This window comes from Erigeron canadensis, chromosome 7 (assembly GCF_010389155.1).
Source record: "Erigeron canadensis isolate Cc75 chromosome 7, C_canadensis_v1, whole genome shotgun sequence".
In the NCBI taxonomy this organism is placed as follows: Eukaryota; Viridiplantae; Streptophyta; class Magnoliopsida; order Asterales; family Asteraceae; genus Erigeron; species Erigeron canadensis.
Genome location: NC_057767.1, coordinates 8,935,014 through 8,959,779, shown reverse-complemented (window position 1 = coordinate 8,959,779; position 24,766 = coordinate 8,935,014). Strand labels below are relative to the sequence as shown.

At 33.2% G+C, this 24,766-nt stretch overlaps 1 protein-coding gene across 1 annotated transcript; it reads left to right on the top strand.

Annotated features, from left to right (window-relative positions):
* Positions 1–572: 572 nt before the first annotated feature.
* On the top strand, positions 573–1,499 carry LOC122608916. Its single transcript, XM_043781986.1, has one exon. The coding sequence runs from the start codon at positions 573–575 to the stop codon at positions 1,497–1,499; it is 927 nt and encodes a 308-aa protein (XP_043637921.1).
* Positions 1,500–24,766: the final 23,267 nt, after the last annotated feature.

The window sequence follows — 24,766 nt, the reverse complement described above, 5'->3', positions numbered from 1 at the left end:
AAACATATTTATGACAAAGTTATATTTAATTAACTGGTTGAAGGTTTGAACAAATATATATTAAAATAATATTTTCGACTAGACAATTGAGAACTTGTAACGTGGAGTCCGAAATAGTTCGAATCAAGGCGTGCAATAAATTCTGTAGCGGATTTGTAGTAATCTTAAAAGTCAACTTAAACGGTGAAATGGATTTGTATGTAAGGGGGGTGGGAGTGGATGTGGTGTGGTGATCGGGGAACCCCGGCCCCGCCTGGGAACACCGCCGCCAGGGGGTCGGGGTGGGGAACGGAAGGAGGAAAACGGGGAAGGTTCACCGAGGAGAGAGAAAGGATCGTGGGGCCCGCGCGCAGGAAAGGAGCCACTGGTGGCTTGACACGTGGCGAGGGGAGCGGATGAAGTAGCCGTTGCCTTTTTTTTTTTTTTCTTTCTTTTACCTCTTTCTCTATATATATATACACTCTTTTCTTCTTTAAACAACACACAACTACTCTCATTTTCACTACATTTTTATAAAATTCAAACACCCCAACCTTTTCATCACTAATTTCTTACACCCAACACCAAAAAATATGGCTTCCGGTATTTTGGATAATTCGAGCGACTCTCCCGACGAGTCAAACGATAGCTCTATGGAATTCTTTGTTAACGGGTTACACTTTCTTGAAGATACGGCAACTTCTAGTGCTCCTCAAACTCGACGGTATACGGACCGGCATCGGGAAATTGGTCTTGATACTCTTTTGAACAATTGGTTCGTTCAACAACCAAAATACGAAGACGATTACTTTCGAAAGAAGTTTCGAATGGACAAGACCATGTTTTTAGATATCGTGCGCGACATTGAAGCAAACTTCCCGTATTTCCAAGAACGTTACGATGCAAGAGGAAGAAAAAGTTTTACGGCGATACAAAAATGCACATCCGCCGTTAGGCAACTCGCGACGGGTAACGCACCAGACGAGTATGACGAGTATTTGTGCATGGCAGCCAGAACCGCACGAGAGACCCTTGATTATTTTTGTGACGCCATCATTCGGTTGTATAGCCGAGAGTACCTACGCAGGCCGACGTCACACGACGTTGCACGCATCTTCGAGGCCCGAGTTTCGTCATCATATGCCTGGATGCTTGGTAGCATCGATTGCACACATGTCGAGTGGTCGGCATGTCCTAGACGTTTGAGAGGGCAATACACAAGGGGTGACCACAACGGTCCAACTATTATGCTTGAAATCACCGCGTCACATGATTTATGGATTTGGCATGCTTTTTTCGGTGTCCCGCGGTCGAACAACGACATCAACGTGTTGAACCAATCCGATTTGTATGTCACAGCGCGTAACGGAACGGCTCCGGATTCTTCATTCCACGTGAATGGGCGAGATTATAAACGTGGCTACTATCTTAGTGATGGGATCTACAACAAGTGGTCAACACTTGTTAAAGCATACCCGTATCCAACCGACCCTAAGGAAAAAGATTCAAGAAATTGCTAGAGGCGGCGAGAAAAGATGTCGAGCGAGCTTTTGGTGTCCTCAAAGGTAAATGGAAAATTCTTCAACGACCTCTTCGACCTCTAACGAAAGACAAGATTGGAAAGTATGTTCATACATGTATTATCTTACACAACATGATCATTAAGAGGGACGGGAGAGCAATCTCACCGGTCCATATAATGGACCCGCCAGTGCAACCGGTGTTCGATGAAAAGTGTGTATGCGGAGTTGATTGACGAAGAAGTTCACCATCGCCTTCGATATGATCTTACGGAGCATGTATGGGCTCAAGATTTGGCGTATCTCGATGTTTAGTTTTTTTTTAGTATTATGTTATGTTTCTTTTTTTTTTTAGTATTTATTTAATGTTTATTGTTTTTTAGTATTATGTAATGTTTTTTTTTTTTTTAAGTATTATGTAATGTTTCTTTGTTTTAATATAATAAAAGGGTATGTTTTTTAATTTTAAAATAATTTGTGATTTTGTTAAGTAAAAATAAATGGAAATAAAAAAAGATGATGTGGAAATTGGGGTTGGGGTGAGTAGCGCCACCATTTTGGGATGATTTGGGATGAATTGGGAAAGTTTGAGGTGGAGAGTTTTTTATTGGAAGATGATGATGTGGATATTTGGGAAACTTTGGGGTTGGGGAAACCACTCCCACCCCCTTAACTACTATGTATATATCTGCATAAAAGAACAGGTTAGGCTTTTTCGTTGTCGGGACATACATATACAAGTCATTGAATATTACTTTTAGTGAATGCATCTTTTTATTTTTTTTTAAAGGTGAATTTCGCTGAAACTTCGTGTCACGATTCGACAGCGAGATGTCTAGTATACGTTGTGTTAATCGGATCCGCGCTAGAGAGCTCCATCGAAATAGAAATGCCTATTTCATACCCGATAGGGGGAAAGCCCCCTACTAATCCGCCCGAAGGCACGACGATCAGTAGGGGTAAAACCTACCCCTCAAACTTGAACCTGGGTATACCCAAGCCAAACCCTCATAAAGGGACTTAATTCCTATGTCCTCTATAAGGCTTGAACACAAGACCTGTTGCAAAGAACGGATGATCATTCAACCATTGAGCTAAAACTCAAAGACGAATGCACCTTTTTATTTAATTTCCTTTTATAGGTACTATGTATAAAAACATATATTTATATATCAAAATAATAGTATTGTTTTAAGCAAGATGAAACAAAGATGAGGTAGTAGTATTTAAGGAAACTTAGGATACGTTTAGTTTGGAAAAAAACATTTTTTATTTTTCATTTTTGTTTTTTAAAAACATAAGAGACTGAAAACACGTTCAAATCATAATTTCCAAAATTGTTTTCCAATTAACCAGAAAACATTGTTTTCTAGTTTTCTATAGAAAATTTAAAATATTTTTTTTATTGTTTTCCACTTCTCATCTTTTATTTTTTAAATTTTAAAAACGTCAAATTATTTTTCATTTTCTAGTTTTAAATGCTTTTTTAAAATTTTTATTTATTTTTAAAAGATGCATGGAGAACTCTTTTCATTTTGTAAAAAGTTAAAAATGTAAAACTAAAAAATATTTTTCACTAACTAAATGCGTCTTTAATACTTTAACTTGAAGTATATTATATATAATCATTTTTTAAAAAAAAATTATATTGTATATATAAAAATTAGAAAAGGTATAAAGTTGAGTCCAATGCATGAAAAGAAAAAGGAAATTGTTGTATAAATATTTGAAATTTAATATCATCCCACACATTACATTTTATATTGAAGAAACGTACGACATTGTTCATTAAAGAAACAAAACAAAGTTAGTAGATATATAATTATAATAATTATAATTTATTGTATCATCACCATCAAACTCTACAAGCATGAATCTAACCTCTTAGGTACCGATATTATTTTAGTATATGGTGTCACATATATGCTTTTCAACTAGAAGAGAAAATATTAACCAGAGAAATGCTCGTACAATACAATAATAGTAATGGTAGACGTGTGGTTATTAGGGTAAAAATAATTTATGTAAATACTAAATGTATTATAAGTATTAGATGAAATATTTAAATTTAGGTTAATGAATAAAGGAGAAAAATAGTTTGAGTAGATAACGGTTTGAAAAATATTTTACGTGTATGTTGATAGATGTATGGTGTATGAGTTGAGAAATTAGTAAGAGTTAAGGGTAGTTTAGGTTATTTTAATATATAAAGTTTAAAAGGAAGAGGGGTTAGTTTCTCTCTATATAAGTCTAGGGCTGTAAACGAACCGAACGAACATGAACGGGATCTTGTTCATGAAACGGTTCACGAACGCATAAACGAACATAATGACTTGTTCATCTTCGTTCATTTGTGTTCATGAACGAATGTTCAGAAACACAAACGAACGAATACAAACAAACACCAATGAACAAACATATATACTAAAAATATTTACAAACATATAAATCGAAATATTAGACTCCGTATTCAGGGTTACAAATGATTAACCGGCTAAATATTTTACGATGTGAAAATATCTTACGACTTGATAGAATATAAGTATTTATCTTTATAGTTTGTATTTAATTTTCTTTTTAAATATATAAATTATTAGATTTTAATGTTAATATTAATATTATTATATATAGCAAATAAAATGTTCACGAACAAAATGAATGGATGTTCATTAACATAAACTAGCATGTTATCCGCGCAAATGCGGCGGCGGTGGCCACAATGCGATGGTGAAGGGCGGCGGTGGCGACTGACGGTGGTGACGACGAGTAGTGTGGGCTATTATGTAAATCTAATTAATATAATGGTTAGTATAGTTATTCTAAAAGTTGAGGGACTAATGGTGTTTTTGTTTCATTTAGAGTGGCGTTCTATCGTATTTAAGAGGTATTGTTTTAATGGAGGACAATTTTGACATTTTCCCCCTGTAACTTTCAACAGGGGGTCTATTCTTTTTAATAAGGAGCATAGATGAATGAATGTTCACGTACATCGTTCACAAACATTGTTTACGAACATATTATCGAACGTTCATAAACATAAGTGAACGAACAGAAGTTGTGTTCATGTTCGTTCGTTTAACTAAACAAACGAACACGAACGAACTTTCCGCTAAACAGTTCATGAACTGTTCGATTCATTTAGAGCCCTATATATAACTAAGATAAGATATTTTTTTGCTTATGCGATACTTATCTTTTAATGTCAACTAAGTTTTTTGCTTAGGTGGTAATTTCTCGTAAATTCAATGCTTTTTTTAACATACTGACATTTAAATATATATATATATATATATTTGCTTATGTAGCACTTCATTCGCCACGTCATTATTTGCCTATGTGGCGTTTATATGTGACTATTGATCTTTATCAATTTTAAGTAGAAAATAAAAAAAGTCAAATACAAGAGTTTTAACAAACTAGGCTAGATATTCTGTGAATGTTATAACTAATCTCTATAATAAATAAAAGACAATTGTCTTTTAAAAGTATTTTTAGAAAAAATATGATGTGACAAGTATATAATTTTATTTAAAAGGTCTTTATTTTAATTATGATGTCATAAATATTTTATACTATTTTTAATTAAAATAGGTCACTAAATGCTTATTTAAAGTTATTAATCTTTTATTTATAAACAAATTTTTTTTTATTATATAGTATATAATATCTTTTTATGTTTTGTTAATGCAATAGAAACTTTATCAATATATAAATATTGTGTTATTCAATTCACTGTCTCCAAAAATTACTTCATATTTTTTAGTTTTATAATTTTAATTAAAATACCCAAGTTAAACCCGGGTAAATTCGCTAGTTAAAAAATATTAATAATATAATTGTCGATCTTTGTAACTTATATCGTTGTATTTAATTATCTTTATACATGAAAAATAATATAATTATATATAATAGAGAATTAGTTTATATTTATAATTACATAATATTTTACTAACCGAATATATTGTAAAATATATATTTTCTTATTTCAATATAGCTTTGTAAAGTAACAATGTTTTTTAGATATCTAATTTATCAACTTCACATACATATTTTTGATATTTGCATTTGTATTCGATTTATATTTGTTTTTTTTATAACTTTTATATCTTCTTTTTCTTTTTTTTTCATAATAAATAATACAATGAGTTTTTATCGTGTGTTAATTCCTAATATACTTTATTTAATTTATTTGATCTTACATTTGATTTGATTAACTATTTGATAAAATAATGCTTATTATAAACAATTAGTAATTATTTTTACTTATAATGTTCCTGTCCATCGGTCAAGTATAATCAACTGTTTTATAAAGAAGTAAAATGAAATTTGATTTTTTTAGTTAGCACATGTTTTTTAATGGTTAAAGGATAACATAATTCATTAACCAATGATGACTAGTCCAACTAATGTGAGACATTCCAGGTTTTACCAAAAATCTTGAGTTTGTTTTTTAGGGATGACAAGTCTTGGAGTTTTTTCCTCCGAGTACTTGTAACGGTCTGTGGTCAACATCTCGTTGTCTAGGGTACGTGCAAGGCTTCACCATTATACGGTGAGGTTTCCCTGATATCGCATACCGACCGAATGTTCGGGAAAAAAACGTAATTCATTAAATTATTTTGTTTGAAATTTCAAAGAAAAAGTTATTTTTAGCATACTTCAAATAATGTAAGACATGTTTGGAATTTTCACGATTGAAATCAATAAAAATCTAATCTCCTTCTCAAAACTACTCTTTTCCCCGTTTACGAAAGACAAATTTCATTAGAGTTAAGTGTGTGATCAGTTCTTTTCATCGGCATCTTTTGGCACATCGGTTTTCTTACACCCCGACACTTTTTAGACACCGGCACACTTCAAGCACATATCGACACTAAGTGGCTGGTTGAAGTGAATGTTGGGAATGTGCATAGTTACCCATTTTTCTTTTTTCGAATTCCGAAATTGTGGGCATTTTTTAAAAAAAATTTACAAAATTTACTCCCACTTCCTGTAAATCCTATCACAATGAATAACAATAAAAACACATCACTGCGTCAAAAATGCCACCTCTGATGAAGGTGGAACTGGTTTTCAGGTGCCACATACATGATCAACGAGAACCTTTAGCCTAATACCGAATGTATAAACTCTCACAAAAGCAAGAGATCATGTCATATAAATACATTCTTACATCGGTCGAAACTCAAGGCCATATACTATAAGGCCTGACATAGTTCCTTCATAGCTTCTGAATTTCAAATTCACCTGAAGAAGATCATTCGTAAATCCGTTATCAGAGTTGGCTTTATTCCACACATTAAGCTCCATCCTTCCATCTTCCCTTTGTTTTGGAACCTGAGTAATAATATCATGTACATTCCATGGGCTTGGGGTTTTAAAGTAAACAATTTCACTCTCTTTATTTCCTCGATTGAGTAGATCTCGTACTTCCACAGGACAATGAAATCCTTGACATTCTTCTGAGAGCTTAAACACAAGGTAACACCCATATGTTGTATCTGGTGACAACATTTGAGCTTTAATGGCGCACTTGATTAGAAATACTTGCTGCGGCAAAAGCTCAACCACCTCTGATGGATATCTGTATATGATATTAAACATTCAAAGTGTTAAAACATGGAAAATGACATCCAATGAATAATATTCTGTCAGTTTTATCATGAAAAAGTCAACACATTGAACTTTGACATTCAATATGTATACATAATTATCATATGAACTAAAAAATTGTGTGTTTAATGCCAAGCACCTTATGTTTTATTTCCATTCTGCATGTACATGAATCGTAAACGTTTAAATGAAAAAGACATATTAAAGTTATTTGAAAAGCAAACCTGGATTTAGCTGACCATAAAGCCGAGTAAAAAGCCTTTTTTAGCCACGTAAAATCCCATGTTTTGTAGTAGTGCTTATAGAGCGTCAAATCAGAAATATTGTAGAGTGCTTCCCTTGCCGAAAGCATAAGACGTTTCTTTCCATTCATTTCACTTAATGGCAACACCTGTTCATGATTCAAAGACATAAATTGTTATATAACCAAAGGGCAAAGGGCATGCATTTAATTCCCTTGTTGATAAATCTTGTTAGAAATAAAATATGGAGCTTTTCGTCATCATTGGATTTCTTAAATAACTCTTCACATTTAGATGGACATTCTTGCACCTGATCCACATTCTTCAAGTTGGGGTTCAAAACTTGTTGGACTCCATTTGACATTTCAATTTCTCTATGCTCCTCCTGGGCAAAAATTAAAAGATGATGTCATAATTATGTAAACTTAGAACATAAAAATGTTCTTCTTGCATCAAACTATGATTTTCGAAATATATATATAAAAGGATCTGGATTGAAAGGCAATATGTTCAAACTTGCATTGTCAATGGCTCGAAACTCAATGCCTTCAACATAGATGTCATCAACAACGTATGGTGATAGATTCTCTAGTAGAACCTCAAAAACGACCTCTTCTTCTGACTGATTAAAGAATCGATCCAACTCAATCATCATCCAGTTTTTGTCTCTCCATGTTGCAAAATATGAACGAAATGTTTCACTCCCCTTTCTGTATTTCAGGTTCACATACACAGCTTTACTGGAGACTTTTGTAAGATTGCAAAATTTGAAGACTAAATAAACACCATAAGCAACAGATGGTGATAAATATTTAGTTGTTGTCTTGATGTTGATCATCAAATTTGATATATCTAACATCTCTGCCACTTCCAAAAACCTGCAAAATATTGTAGTCTAAATTAGTCGGTCTCTTTTCCCCACATACACACTTATGTTTCTAAATTCAACATTTTCCTCCCAGATTGTGAAATAATTTATCTCATTCATTTTCAAGGACAAGATATAGGTTTCACAATATGTTTTTAGAGAGCCCCCCAATTAAACCCTCAGAACAGGAAAACTTTTTTACCAAGATTTGAACTCAAGACTTTTGGTTTCAGTTTAAACCCATACTGTCTTTTATTTTGCTATTGTAGATTAGGATTCCTTTATACACGGAATACTAAAAAATTTACTAGATTATCATCACTAACGAAATAGGAAATATTTTCGTGAGATGAGATGGAATTTGATTGACATAACTGTTGGAATTCTTGTTTTGTATGACGAACATCTTATCCAATAGGAACAAGACATAACCAAAGTCATGTCTATAAACCCAAACACACAAGGTACCCTTCAGGGCTGATCAGACTTTCTCCGGTGATTTAAATGTTAGACTTGCACATTTTTATTCATAGTCCTACATATCATAATACCGGAGGTGTAAATATTCTTTTCTGTTTTACTATGTTATGAGAATAGCCTCTCCATTCAGTTTATTAGAAAACAGAGTCTTTATATTTAAAGGCTCTATCTTTTCAAATAAGCCGTCTAGTTGTCTAGATATCGCACCAAGAAATGTTGAAACGGTTCCAAAAGATGTTATGCATAGCACTGATATTGAGAGATGTTTAGCAAAAAAAATAAAATAATAATAATTAAGAAATAGTAAAGCAAATGCATAATAAGTACTAGCTCAACTTAACTAATCATTATGCAACACTTAATCATTCATACAGCTATCTTATGCAAAATGGAAACTGACTGAATTTAAGATATAATGAATAGATAATGTACACCTAACTGCATAAATGATAAATCCACACAAACAGAGAAAAAGGGAAAGAAAGAGGAACCTTGATTCTGAAATAGATTGCCACATATGTGGACTACGGTTGCTGTATGAGAACTTTCTTGCTGATATCATTGCATTTTTTTTGTCATTACTTCCTAGCCAAAACCACTGTGATGTTAAACAAAACAAATCAGGGCCAAATTTAATTGTGTGCAAGTGCATGTGTTATTTTAGACAAATAGCAATCACTGCACATGGATTTTGATCCTAACAATTAACAAATCTCCCCTTTTAGTAACATTTAGCCCATTTGTCCATATTCAGTAATAAGAGCAAAAGATGCAAATAACACAAAATAAAATAAGATATGAGAACGCAGAAAACACAATACAAGGCAAATTACCACTTTTTCATCTTGTAGGAGAATTCCTTTGCAAAGCATATAGTATAGATCCTTTTTGCTTATAGCGAGATCAAGAGAGTTTGACATCCGGATTATTTCTTTATAGTCTCTTGGTAGTTTGGGCTCCCATATTTCATGATCCTCCTGCATATTGAGTATAATAGTTAAATTAAATATATAATTCAGTCCATAATGATACAAGAACTAATCATTTCCCGCGTAATACACGGGTAAACATATTAAATTGTCGTTATAACTTATAATAGAAATAATATTAATAAATTAGACGTATGAAATTTGATGATGTTATTATTTTTAAAGAAGTTTTGTATCAAAATATATTAGTATAGGATATATAAGTTAATTATATATTTTGTGATGACATAAAGTTAAATATAAATATTACCCGTTAAATTTTATATATTAGAGATAATTAATAATATGTTAAATTTATATAATATCTTAATTTAACAAACATTGATAAAAAGATGTTAAAAATGATGATCCTGCTATTTATGTAATGTTTTTTATTTTTTTTATTATTTTAGGCACCGTATAAATATCGTAATATATATTTTCTAAATATTATAAGATACTAACAATGCAATATTAAATACATATAATCAATATTTATTACGTTAATATATGATAAAGTCCGATATAAACCGATGAAATGTACAACTTAAAACCAAAGGAATGGAATAATGTAAAACATAAAAAAAAAAAATGATTTTAAAAAGTGTAATAATATAGTGTTTAAAATTTAGTTGGAAATTTCGATTATTTATTTCCCTGATTGACATACTGTTGTTTCAATATGCAAATACTAAAAGTAGCCAACTAAATATTTGCTTATTTATGTAAACTCACTTGAAATTCCAATGCTTGCTTAAGTTGTAAGACTACTTCGCCCGCCGTTGGTCGTTCTTTTCTATCTTGACTTAAGCACTGAAAGGCAATCCTGGAATACGTAGTCAATGATTCTGGCACAATTTGCTCCTTTATATCCTCAAGTACTATATCCCCAAGCATTTCTTCAGAGATGTGTTCTCTAACCGATGTGATTAGAGACACATCTTCATAATTTTTGTTTCAACCAATTTGATTAGATACGCATCTTTATGGTTTTCGTATACAAGTCTACCGCACAAGATCTCAAATAAAACCACACCGAAGGAGTACATATCAGATTCTTTGGTTAATATACTAGTTTCTAGATATGACGGGTCCATATATCCAAATGTGCCCATATATCCAGTGTCGATGATATAGTCCATTTCCTGAGTTATTGGTGATATTAGAGAAAGTCCAAAGTCAGTAATCTTTGCTTTCCCATCCACAGTTAGTAGAATGTTTGCACTTTTTATGTCTCTATGTATCACCACATCTTGTGTTACAACACCTCCATGCAAGAAGTCCAACCCCATTGCTACATCAATGCATATTTTGAGTCTTTTTGTCCATGTAAGATCAGCACTGCTCAAGTGGCGATCGAGACTTTTATGAGCTGCATACTCATAAACAATGATTTTTTCGCCCAATTCATCACAGTAGCCTACAAGACCAATCACATAATCATTTTTGTATTCCAAAAGAATTTCAAGCTCTTTCAAAAATTCAGGCTCTCCTTGACCAAACTTCAAATTCCTATCCAATCGTTTTGCAGCAATGACGTGATGTTGATTAGCATGAGTGACTTCTCCTTTGTATACTTTCCCAAATCCTCCTTCTCCGATAACATTAGCAAAATTTTGTGTGGCTAATTGAATTTCTTCAAAGGACATTTGGAGGGCTAGCCTGTCTTTATTTGCCTGTGAACCCCGTGAACACTTTAATCAACTTTACAAGTCAAAAGTAAACGCAAAGTCTTGCCTAAAAACAGATATTTTCAACTTTACACTAACAAACTCATGTCAACTTTTTGGTACAATTATAAATTAGTAATAATTTAAACTCACAAACTAATTAAATTATTTGATATATGGACTTACTTGAAGCAATAATGCTTTCTCAAGCTCCTCAAGGGTCTGTTCCGCAGAAGGTCGTTCCTTTTGAGTTTTTGACACACATTTATGCGCGACTGCTAAAAAAGTTTTCAAACAATCTTCATCTACTTCTTTCATTATTATTGGATCAACCATTTCATGTAATGTTTGATCATTGAAGCGTCGCCTAGCAACATGTGCAATTCCATCTTTATGCTCCGTGATGTAAATTTTATCATAGGCAAGCTTCCCGGACAAAATTTCAAAAAGAACCACGCCGAAGGAATAAATATCTATCGCTCTTTTAAACTTACCGTTCTTCTCATATGCTGGACACACATAATAAGGGGTGCCTGCAAAATTATTAGAAATGTGAGTTTCTTCTTGTCCTTCCACGTGATGGAATTTTGAGAGCCCAAAGTCAGCAATCTTTGCCACCCAATTTTTGGTTAACAAAATGTTTCCGCTTTTTATGTCACGGTGAACAATGCTTTGTTTATCCTCTGCCTTCGTAGTGTGAAGATAATTGAGTCCGCGTGCGATGTCGATACAAATTTTTAAACGTCGCCCCCATGTAAGATCAATCAACTTGTTGTTATCTCGCAAATGATCATCTAGGCTCCCGTTAGATACATGCTCGTATACAAGGATTAACTTATCACTTTCATCACAAAAACCATGTAGGGTGACAATATTGTCATGCTTACAACGAGTAAGCAATTTAATTTCTGCATCAAATCCTTCTTTTCCATTTGCCTTAATCCATTTTATAGCTACAACTCTATTCTGTTTCCTGGAAACTTCCTCTCTGTTTTTCGCTTCTATTAACACGTCAAGTTTTGCTTCATATACCTTGCCCTGTCCACCTTTTCCAATACGGTATTGTTTGTCAAAGTTTTTAGTGGCTTTTATTATATCAGTTAGTGAGATCCTCAAGTCTTTCAATTCCAGTGCGTGCCTGCGATAATGTTATTAAGGGTAAAATGTTAAAAAGCCTTATAGATTGGTGCATAGATAAAAAATCTCTCGTCTCATGTACATCTTGACATCGTACATCGCATAAAACTCATGTCTAGTGACTCGTGACTCTCACATATAAATCATCAGGTATAGTTTCTCCACTTATCATTAACAAATTCGAACATGTGATCTTGCAACCTTCTATCTATAAGTCCATATTGTCACATGATAGTGTACCAGTAAGATTTCACCCCATTGGTAGGATTAGTGTTCTATAAAATAAACTTAGTTGGCTTCTTGTTTTGGTTATCCGAAAAATGAGTCACTTAAGTCAAATGTCCGCACATATGTGACGCTTTGCGGAGATTTTTGAAACTACATGCCCACACCCTATTACATAAGATAAAATAAAATATAGTTGTTTTAGAATTAGATTATTTTCTTCTATTTTATTTACATTCTTTGCATTTTATTTAACAATTTGTGTCTTCTATATTTAAATTTAAAATTTTAAACTTTTTATTTGCATTTATTTAATCTTTTATTTTATTTTAAAAATATCATTAATTATATATTTAACAATGGATTAAATTTAGTTACTTAGACGGTGAGTGGGGAGTTAATTGCCCCTCCACCGCCTGTAAGTCGCCCAAAATACCGCTCTGAGGGGCGGCAAAACTCAAAAAAAGAGGCCGGCAAAAATTAATCGCCCAAAAGCCACGAGTTTTTCAAAAACTTCAATCGTTACACTAGCCATTTAGTTTTTAAATTTTTTTTTTTGATTAAACCCCTTGTAAATACTCCATACTACTTATTTCTCATTTTATACTCATCTTTTCTCTCTATATTTTACAAATTCTTTCATTTTACCTCTCTATAATCAGATGGCTTGGACTCGGTTCAAAAGGGAACGTACGTTCTGGTCGAAATCCTCACTTATGAAAACCAACCATCAACCTATTGAAATTCAGAAGCGGTGACCGCTAAATAGCACCGCATGCACACAAACATTCACGTATTCGATATGGTGTTCAACCGTTTGAACCAAGGTCACGACGATGAACACGGTGCAATGGTTGAAAAAACTATGGCCGGTACACGAAGGTATCTCGAAACAGTTTTCATCATGCGGAGGAGTGGGAATTGGTACGAAGCATTCCAAAGTTTAAAAAAATTTAATCCTTTAGTTGTAATGTTTGGAATAATTGTTTAGTTGTATTGTGTGATGTTTGGAATAATTGTTTAATTGTGTTGTGTGATGTATGGAAAATTTAATAAATTGTCTTTTTATATAATATAGTAATTTAAAAGTCAAAAAATAGACAAAAGGGGGCTACCCCAAAGAGTTGCCTCACTCCAAGAAAAAAAAGGGGCAACTCTTTGAAGAAGCCTTCGCCACATGGCGGAAGTTGCCCCCATGTGGGGAGCCCCAAAGCCCCCCACTCCTAATATTACATAGGGGGACTTCTGCCATGTGGTAGAGACTTCCCCCAAGAGTTGTCCCTCCTTTTTTTTTGGAGTCAGACAACTCTTTGGGGTCCCCCCCTCCTTTTTTTTTAAGTTACTAAATTATATATAAAAAAAAATACAGTTATATTAATTTTTCCATACATCACACAACACAACACAACAAAACAATTATTCCAAACGTCACACAATACAACTAAACAATTATTCCAAACATTACAACATAAACGATTAATCTTTTTAAACTTTGGATTGCTTCTTACCAATTCACACTCCTCTACGTGATGAAAACTGTCTCGAGATAACTTCGTGACTTCGTATACTCGGCCAAAGTCCTTTCAACCATTGCACCGTGTTCATTGTTGTGACCTTGGTTCACACGGTTGAACATCATATCGAATACATGAGTGTTTGTGCGCATGCGGAGCCATTTAGTGGCCACCGCATCTGAATCTCGATATGTCGATGGTTGGTTTTCATAAGTGAGGAAAAGATGGGTCACTTTCGACCAAAACGTACGTTCCTTTTGGTAGTCTCTGCACAGCGGGTCGTCTGCCACTTCGACCCAAGCTCGTGCCAAACTTATTTCTTCAGACCGAGTCTAAGCCATTTGATTATAAAGAGAAAAGCTAGAAGATCATGTAAAATGTGGAGAGAAATTGAGTAAAAGAAGTTTTTTGTTTGTAGAAAAGGAATTGGTTTTGGATGTGAATATACAAAATGAGAGGGGCGATCAATATTAGCCGGGAAGGTTTTTTTTTTAGCTTTGCCGCCCCTCGGAGCGGTTTCTTGGGCGGCAAAGGGGTGACGGAGGGAGGCATCGGGGCAAAAAACGTCCCACTCTATACAGTCTAATAGTCTTACAAATGTAGGACAAAATCATGTTTGTTTTCATGGAAAGATTGGTGTAGATATTTACTGATGTAATTGATGGCTATACATATGGTCCCATCCCTGTTTGGGGGTGATGGTGCTTTGTTTACAAAAGTTAAATTTTCAGAAGAAAAAAAAAACATAAAGGTTAGAGCATAAGACATTTTATCAAGATATAAAGTATTCTAACCATTAGGCTGGCCCCCTTGATGGTGGTTTTCTAGGGTATGGTGCTGGTTGTCATCATTAACCAAAAGGATAATGGTTAGGACTTAGGAGTTAGGACCATCTAAAAAGTTAGGCGGCATTACATTACATTACAATATCATTAAAGCTCAAGTTTATGAACAGTGCCACCGTCACGTGGCACGTGGCACTGTTCCGTTGGTTTATATTTGGATTTTGCTATATTGGATCCCGTTCGAGTTTTATTCTTTAGGTTTTTTTTTTTGGTTTTTTTCACAGTTTTTTTTGCTTTGTATTCTTAACAAATATATTGGGCGCTGACACTGTTTTATTCATCCATATTACTATATAAAGTTTATGAACAGTGCCACCGCCACATGGCACTGTGGCACTGTTTCGTTGGTTTATATTTCATTCCCCATTACTATTTGGATTTTGCTATATCGGATCCCGTCTGAGTTTTATTCTTTAGGTTTTTATTGGTTTTTTTCACAGTTTTTTTTGCTTTGTGTTCTTAACAAATATATTGGGCGCTGACATTGTTCTATTCGTCCATATTACTATATATATTAAAGCCCATGGTTATGAACACTCACCATGGGCATTAATATTCTTACACGATACAATCATGTGGAACTCTTTGATTGGATGATGTTATATCTCGCATCATTATTCGAATTATATCACATTGCATTCCGTTTACTTTTTCGATCTTTTTTTTTTTGCACATATTTTTCTTGCACACTTTTAAACAAACATATTAATGACATAATTATTTTTAATTAAGCGGTTGAATAATAACGTAACCATTTCAACAAGACAATTAAAACCCCGCAACGCGGGGTCCGGATCATTAATGCCAAGGCTAATGAAAGCAAAAAAAACTGTGAAAAAAACCAATAAAAACCTAAAGAATAAAACTCGAACGGGATCCGATATAGCAAAATCCAAATAGTAATGCGGAATGAAATATAAACCAACGGAACAGTGCCACGTGGCGGTGGCACTATTCATAAACTTGAGCCTTAATGATGTTGTAATATAATATATGACAATTATAAAATGAAAGTATGGATTGGTGGAGTGGTTTGTGAGCTAGGCTTTGGGGGTAGAGGTTGGCAGTTCGAAACCCCCCCCCCCCCCCCCCAAAACACAATTCTTTTACTTTTTTTTTTTGTTTTCTTATATTTTTGAGGTTTTACAAAATTATCCCTTTGTTTTTATCCTATTTATTTTTCACCCCTCTTTTTTTTTTCTCTTGCATTTTTTTGGTTTTTATCATTTCATGTTTTTTAAGTTTTATTATATATATTTCGTTTATATATTTTTGTGTTTTTGTAATGTTTTTACATTTAACAATTGCATCATATTTGTAACTTTTCATTTTGTTTTTTATATTTTCTTTTTTACCTTTTTAACAATTTCTTTTGTCTTTTCTATTTTTACCACTTGGTTTTCTTATACCTTTTTTTTTATGTTCTTTTTGTTTTCCTTTTGTTTATTGGTGCTTATTATATATTTTTTTCGTCTTTTTTGTATTTTTTCTATTATGTATCATTTCGGGTTCTTTGTCCTAACATTTGTTTTTCCATATACCTTTCTCACATTTGGCTTTTGTATTTTTTTCTTAAACTCGAAAATGTGGGATTCTAAAATATAATATGAACGCTAGCGTTTTCAATATTTCATATGTCATTAAACACACATTCTCACCATCAACTACATTTCTTACACGCCAAAGACATCCAACTATGTGGCAAAACATGTCATTGTCGCCGCCCAACGGGCACGTATTGGTTTTTAGTTAAGCAGTTATGGATTCAATCTTAGTAAACTACCTTAACGTAATTGTATTAGTAAACTAAACGTAATCGCAATAATTGAAGTCGCGCAACGCGCGACCCAAATTTCCTAGTTAATTTTTAAAATGAAAGGACGACTACTAACAGGGAATTAGTTGAGCCTTGTCATGTTTTACCATTAAGAAAAAATATCTTGTATATGTGATAATTAGTTAACACAATACCCGCATAATGCGATGTAAATGACGACGTTAAGTGGTGTAGGTAATTAATATAAAGGTAAATGATCTAAAAGGGTAATGGAGATACTTTTGAAAATAAGGACTTGTTTAAGTTAACTCGTTAATGGTAAAATAATCATTTCACATCAAACTCTTTGTAAAAGGATGTTAATCAAGGGTATTTTTTAAGCAACTAAATTTTTTGCAACTCTTTCTAAAAGAGTGGATAGTATTGACAGAATTATATTTCAATTAACTTAGCTTCCATTTTTCTGAAATAAACTAAACCTAAGAGTTGCATAAATAACTATTTAATATTTCAAATAATGATTTTGGTTAATTATTATTTTGAAACAGAAAATCATAACATCTTAATACAAAATTTAAAAAACTTATACTCGTATAAAAATTAGTTATTTCTTATACAACAATAAATAAATTGTTTAATTTTAACAGCAATTTTCACAAATAAAGAACTTTTAAGAAATATAAGTAATAAATTATTTTAAGATAGTAATAAATTTTATAAAATACAAATTTATTGATTAATAATTAGTGTAAATTTCACGGATAACACCTATGGTTTGTTTAAAGGATAATGATAAATCAACATAATTGGTATGCCTAAAGATATGTCGATGATGACATGTGAAAAAATCAGGGGGCAAGATTAAGAAAGAGAATTAGTGGAATCCACATGTCAAATTCTTAAGGTTTTAGGTTGATTTTTAGGCATATAAGTTAGGTTGATTAATCATTTTTCTTGTTTAAAATATATGTTTCATATCTCACATGTAAGGCACATGAGACTACTTAACAACACAACTAACAATCGTTAGCTCCAGTTATGGTCCGAGTGTTAATTTGTTAACCATGGGTATCATTGACGTAAGTTTGATTTGCAGGTTTGATACCGTTAACTTCAGTGTTGTAAATAACGGCCTTAACGGTTGTTATAACGACTAACGGAGGTCCACCGTTACGTGAAGGGGGTTGTAGGGTAGCTTTAACGTTCCAATCTTTAACGGTCAAAAAACGGCTTTAATGGTCAAATAACGGGCATTAACGGCCATCACCGTAAAAAAAAAGTTTGACTTTCTTATTTGTAGAAGAAAAAAACGGGTTTAGGAGATTTTGTAGGGTTTCATTATTTTTCATTTAGATCTATTCATCAAGAGGCAGTCACCAGGGCTGACCACCGTCCACTCCACCTCCGGCGGCGGCTATACCTTAATATTTAACATCAATGGTAAGAGAAGATAAAAGAAAAGATCAAGAGTGAGACCGATCGAGAGTGTTATTGTTGTTTATGTTGCTGCTATAAGATGATATATGTAGATTTGAGTCGTTTGACTTTGAGTATGTAGTTTGTTGGTATGTAAAAGATACAGTAGCTTTTCTGTGTGGATAACCCTAAAATGGGATTACATGAGGTATATGTATATACTACGATCATTTTTAGCTTTGGATTATGACCTGGGAATGTAACTAACTATGCCAAAATGTTTATGTTATATAACTAACTACAAAAACGTTTATGTAATGTAAAAACTACATGTTTTCGTCTATAGTATGTATAGCATTACCGGTTGAACACGTAGTCGGTCACCATTATGACCTGAGAATGTAACTAACTATGCCAAAATGTTTATGTTATGTAACTAACTACAAAAACGATTATGTAATGTAACAAACTACCTACTTTCGTCTATAGTATGTAAATTACCGGTTACCATTGGAAAGTAACCGGTTGTGCTTATGGAGATAGCGGATTTTGATGATACCAACAGATTTCGGCGACACCAACAGATTCCGGGCAGAAGTAGCAAAACGAATACCTATATCTATATCTATCCCTTTTTGTCTATATCTATTTTACTCTATGTAATCTATATACTACAAAAATCTATATGCACAAAAAACAGATGTAACACCCCAAATTTCGCAGTGCTATTATATTATTACTAAAAGTAATATATATCAAATGGATAAATGCTGAGTTATTTAAAAAGCTGCATAAATCAAATGTCGAGCCAAGTATTTTAAGCGACATTTACTAAAAGGACTAAAAATGCAAGAATGACGTAAAGTGTGTGTGTGTGTGGTGGTTGGGGGGGGGGGGGTTATGTGAAACATGTATAGAATATCATTGAATGATCACCATGATCATTTCAAAAGTAAAATTGAGAGAGTAAGTCGGCAGAACAAAATAAGAGCAGCGACGAGTCGGCCGGAAAGGAAAAGAGAAGAAGAAAAAGAGGAATAGCGGGTTCTGGGTCAAACCAAATACACCAAATTATTCCTAACCGATTATAGGCTTTGATTATCATCTTTTTTAAGGTACTATTGCTTAGTTTTCTAATTTGATTAATAGTTATATAAAAATATATTAGGTCAAGAAAAGGTGGCTGTTTGGGTCTGATATGTCCATTTATATATACATTCCCATATCGTTTCTAATTCGTTTTAAGCTTAATCATGTGCAAAGTACATGTATATTCGATGCTTTGATGGTATTGTTAGTGGTTGCAGGCTTAGAACAGGTACAATGGTTAGAAATGACATTTGGAAGGTCAAAAGATGCATTAGGATGGTTCTTGGACGAGTACGAGTAAAGGCCGAATGAAAAATACAAGTTTTTAGAGTTATGAAGATTTGTGCGGTGCATGGATAATATGTGCAGCGCATATATCAAAGTTATTTTGATCAGAAAGTTGGGAAAATTCGAGCCAAGAGTTTGTGCGGCGCACAGATGTGGTGTGCGGCGCACATCGGGCAGATTGATTTTTGGAAACTTGTTTTGTGCGGCGCACAAAAATGGTGTGCGGCGCTTAGAATAGGTCGGCAGAAACCCTTTTGGATTTTCACTATAAATACAAGACGAAAACCCTCCCATTCGATATACTTTAACTTCCAGTCGATTTTAGGGTTTCTTGAGGCACTTTTTAGCAACTTTTACGTTCTTTAAGTTCTAAGGGTTGCTCGAGGGATTCAAGGCATTCAAACATCGATTTCTTTAGCTTTTCACTCTCTTTTGCACTTTGGTATAAGATGTTTACTTTTTCTTTTACTATTTGTGACTTATTTATGATTATGTCTAGCTCAATAACTTCATCATCCACTGAGATGAAGTGACACATTGAATAATGGTTGCATAATCTTTTGAATTCAAGTTGATTGTTAAGCGTTTTGTCGTAATCTTAATGTTTTGAGTTCTTGTGCTCTTATCTATTGATTTGTTGATAATGTATGAATGATTTAGAGGTATCTAAGTTTAGGAGTACATTATTGTAGTTAATTGGGTACAATTAATAGGTGTTGACTTGTGGTAACAAGACAATAAACGACAATAGATAATAGAATTCGAAGTGTTAACGGTTTGGTAAAATCGATAGACGAGATTGTTTACAATAACAAAACAAATTCGTCATTTTAGTAGGTCTTGATAGTGAAGGTGGTGACCGGAACTTAGGGGTCGAAGAATTGGTTAATGGGACGAATAGGGTAATAAGCTAGGTGTACAACTAGTGAGTTCTTTGTCTATCCTCGTTATAAAATCAACAAGTTGAATTGGTTTTAATATAAATGCAACCTAAATAATGTGTGTCATGGAGTCGAAGTGTATGATCTTTTAATTATATTTGATATTAGACAATTCTCTTTTCGATAAATTCTGCGGAGTTTCTAACTCTTTTCAATCAACTAACTTTTCAAAAACAAAATTCAAGATGACGTGGAGTCTTTAAAATCCAAACTCTTTTTAGCTACTTAAAACTCGCTAGCTCTTTGTAGTTTCTGTGGAACGAACCTTGACTTACTTTAATCTATATTTCATACGAACGGGTTTACTGCCCGATTGTGTGTGGTATTTGATTCGGAGTATTTCTAGTATTTTAATTTAACTCGATTGTCACACATCAGGGTCCATATTAATTTCTTAGTATCTGGGCTCAGCTATGAAGGATATATTAAATTTTGGTAAGATTTGGAGATAGTTTTTGTATTACGTTATGTGATATAAAAAGTTTAAGAAAAGTTATTGTTTTATAAGGTAATGATGAAATAATGATAAAGAAGTGAAAATAATTGACCCGAAAAGTATTAGGTAAGAAAAAGTTAGAAAAGACAATATGTATAGATGTTGATGGGTTATATGAATTTGGTTAATAGGTAACCAAGGATTTTGATGAATACAGTCAAATTTGAAAGACTTATGTGTGTGAGAAGGAAAGAGAGAGACGAGTTTATGAAATAATCTGTTGTATCTTCATTAGTAGGTGAAGAATAGAAAGATGAGACAAATGTGTGTTTTGATTTTGTAACTTGTTGATGTTTTTAATTGGATCTGTGTGTTTTTTAGAATTGAATCTGGTTGAATCAATAAGTCAATAACGTCGGAATCTGCTGCTATACATGCTATAGACGAAAACAGATAGTTTGTTACATTATATAAACGTTTTTGTAGTTAGTTACATAGCATAAACATTTTGGCATAGTTAGTTACATTCCCAGGTCATAATTCCTAAGCACAACCGGTTAATTTCCAATGGTAACTGGTAATTTACATACTATAGACGTAAATAGGTAGTTTGTTACATTACATAAACGTTTTTTGTAGTTAGTTACATAACATAAACATTTTGGCATAGTTAGTTACATTCCAGGTCATAATCCCTTTAGCTTTTTACCCTAAGTTTTACTTTTGTTAGAATTATAATATGGTGTTAAATTGTAAATTCTAGTATCGGAAGGGGTATTAGTATTAAGTTAGTGATTTGTATAAATACCCCTCCCTTAAGTCATTTATGACTAACCTTGTAATAAGTCATTAAGTTTTTTTTTTTTTCTAATAGTCTAGCTGGACTTAAAGTGTCATTGGACCAAAATTTGAACTAAAATTTTAGTTGGGCTAATTTTTGTTTATTGGACTTACATACTTTAATTGTTGGGCTAAATTTTTTTTAAGACTTTGTCTGGAGTTTGATGTGTATTTTCTAGTCTTAAATTTATAAACACGAAATACCTAGCTACTGACTACTACACACTTGCGGGCAGTGGACCCGTTCGTATGCAGATAGTTGACTTGGTAAACCGAGGTCAAACACAAGGACTTATCAAGTAATTGTCAACAATTAAGTGATTCAAATTAAAAATGGGTTTTGTGGCCGAATTGCCACGTTGCAAAAGTTAGAAGAAATAGTTAGTAATCCCGTAGGATTAATCACAAGAGAATATTTGGTTATTGAATTTAAGCAACGATTAAAAGGAACACCTACTTAGATCAGCTCACATGTCAATCATCGGGTCTAAACATTACTTGCTTTTGTTGAATGACTCAAAAGGTAGACAAGATGAACTCCCATTATACTTGAAACTTTAACTGCTCAAAATATAATTATTGCTCCCGCACTTAATTTCTACTCTAAACAGTTAAGCATTAAAAATCTGAGTTGATTTTATGATTTAATCTTTTGAAAGCTTTCTCCCGAACTGCTAATTCGCCTAATCAGATCCCTCTAGCATAAGCGTTTACACACTCAAAATGAATTTAATTGTTTAAAAGGTTTCTCTCGAACTCCAACGATTTAGGTTAATTATAGACCGATTAACCATTTCATAAACCAATTGACAATGACATAGATTTCTCTCGAACTTCTAATTACAATTATCAATCAATTGATATAAAAGATGAAAACAATATTTAAACCCAAGTAAATGTGGATCTACGATTAAACATAAAATCTTATTCAACACTTGCAAGCAACATTAAATCGACCCTATTGCATGTTTACTACCCAAGTGGGTGCAAGAGAATTAGCTACTCATATTTAAAATACAAGAACAAACAAATAGAGAAGAAATCATATTATACCAAACGATTGAAGATCATTCGGTAACCATAATGATTACAATCCAAAGCTGAAAAGATGCAAAACCCTAACAACTTGTCTGCTCCAAAGTGCTATTAAGTATGAGAAACTAGAGAAAATAATGCCAAGAATTCGTCCCTGAATGCAGAACCCTAATCGTCTATATATACCAAAATCGCGTGTAACTGCCGTTAGTGGAGTAATGGCCGTTACCTTTGTACTGCGCGTGTAACTGCCGTTAATGGACTAACTGCCGTTACACTCCTTCGAAATTCTAACTGCCGTTAGTGCAGTAACTGCAAGTTACAGATGAAACCCAAAATCACTATATAACGCCCGTTACAACTTCCAAAATTCGTTTCCTTTGTCTTTCACTTGATTTCGACCGAATCCTTCTCCCGTTTCTTCCATATATCATCAAAATCAACCAATTCATTCATCTAATCAATCTCCAACCTGAAAACACTTAATACACCCTCAAAGCATCGAAAGTTGGATATAAAACTATAAAAATAACGAATAATTGGTCCTAAAATCACGTGGGAAATGGTATAAAATATGACACATCAGAGTTGTCAACAAGTTTTGGTTCATAATGACAATAAAACTTTCGACCGAGTTTGTTGCAAAGGTGTTAGATTTCTTAATGGGTGAAGAGCCAAGTTGGGAAGAAATTCGTCGTCATGATAATCACATTTGTTGGTGTGTCAGGAAGAATCCATGTGCGATGGTTTGTTTTGAGAAAAATAAAGTCGATGTGAATACATTTAAAACTTTTGTAAGAGAACACAAAATTTTTCAATCTGAAATTGACCAACTCAAATCTGAAAATAAAAAGCTCAAATCTGCAAATGATCTCATTTTGTCAAACATAGAAAGTGTTCAAAAAGAAAATGATCGGTTGCACTCAAAGATTTTCAATTTCACAAATGAGTTGGACAATTCTTTCAAAGAGCTCAATAAGTATGGTTTGGACAGTCAAATCAAAGAACTTGTTTTGCAACAAAATATTTCTAATTTAACCCATGAGTTGCGAAACAAGTCCATTTTTGAGAAGAAAGCTGAAGAAGAAAGATCCAAATTTTGTGCTCAAATCAAGTGTCTTGAAGACAAGTGTTTGCAACTTCAGTCGAACAAAACAACTTTGACCAAGAAAATTTTTGACCTTGAGATTGAATTGCAAACACAAACCAAATCTCTTCAAAGTCAAAATCATTGTTCCGTCTCTTCTAACCCACCTAAAGAAGTTGTTGAAGTTTGCACTCAACCTAATTGTCCTATATGTAAAGTTGTGAATCCCCCTGTGCAGACTAGTTCTGATGTTATTAAGACCATTGAGACCTCAACTCAGACTGATCTTGATTGTGTTTGTGACAAGATTGAGGCGTCCAAAAGCTTTCCAAAACCTATTTCATCCAAACCAAAAGTTGATGTTCCAAAGAAGGTCTACACGAGTAAATCTTCTAAACCTTTTGAAAGAAAGTTTTATCAGTTTATTAATTACTCATTGCAAAAGGGTAAGAAGTACACTAAGAAACCAAATTTTAATGGAACAACTACTTTTGTCTCTTTTCTATCCTTCGAGGATAATTCATCACACATTTCTCAAGCCAAATCTGAGTTGACTAAATCTAAATGGAAACCTATTTCTAAAGATAAGTCAGTTGAGTCAAAATCATTCAAATATTCATTTTCTGAGCTTTTTGATCTTGCACCAAAACCTGTGAAAACAGTTGTGCAAAAAGTGAATGATTTTGCTTCGAAAATCATTTTTCAAATCAATCTCCCAAGATTGACAAGTTTCCAAAGAAATCAAATGATTTTTCACCGTTGCATCCACGAAAACTCTTTTCAACTAAACCATCGG

What these genes read in the sequence shown, in the direction of transcription:
- LOC122608916 (XM_043781986.1), top strand. Translation starts at nt 573, where the DNA reads ATGGCTTCCGGTATTTTGGATAATTCGAGCGACTCTCCCGACGAGTCA.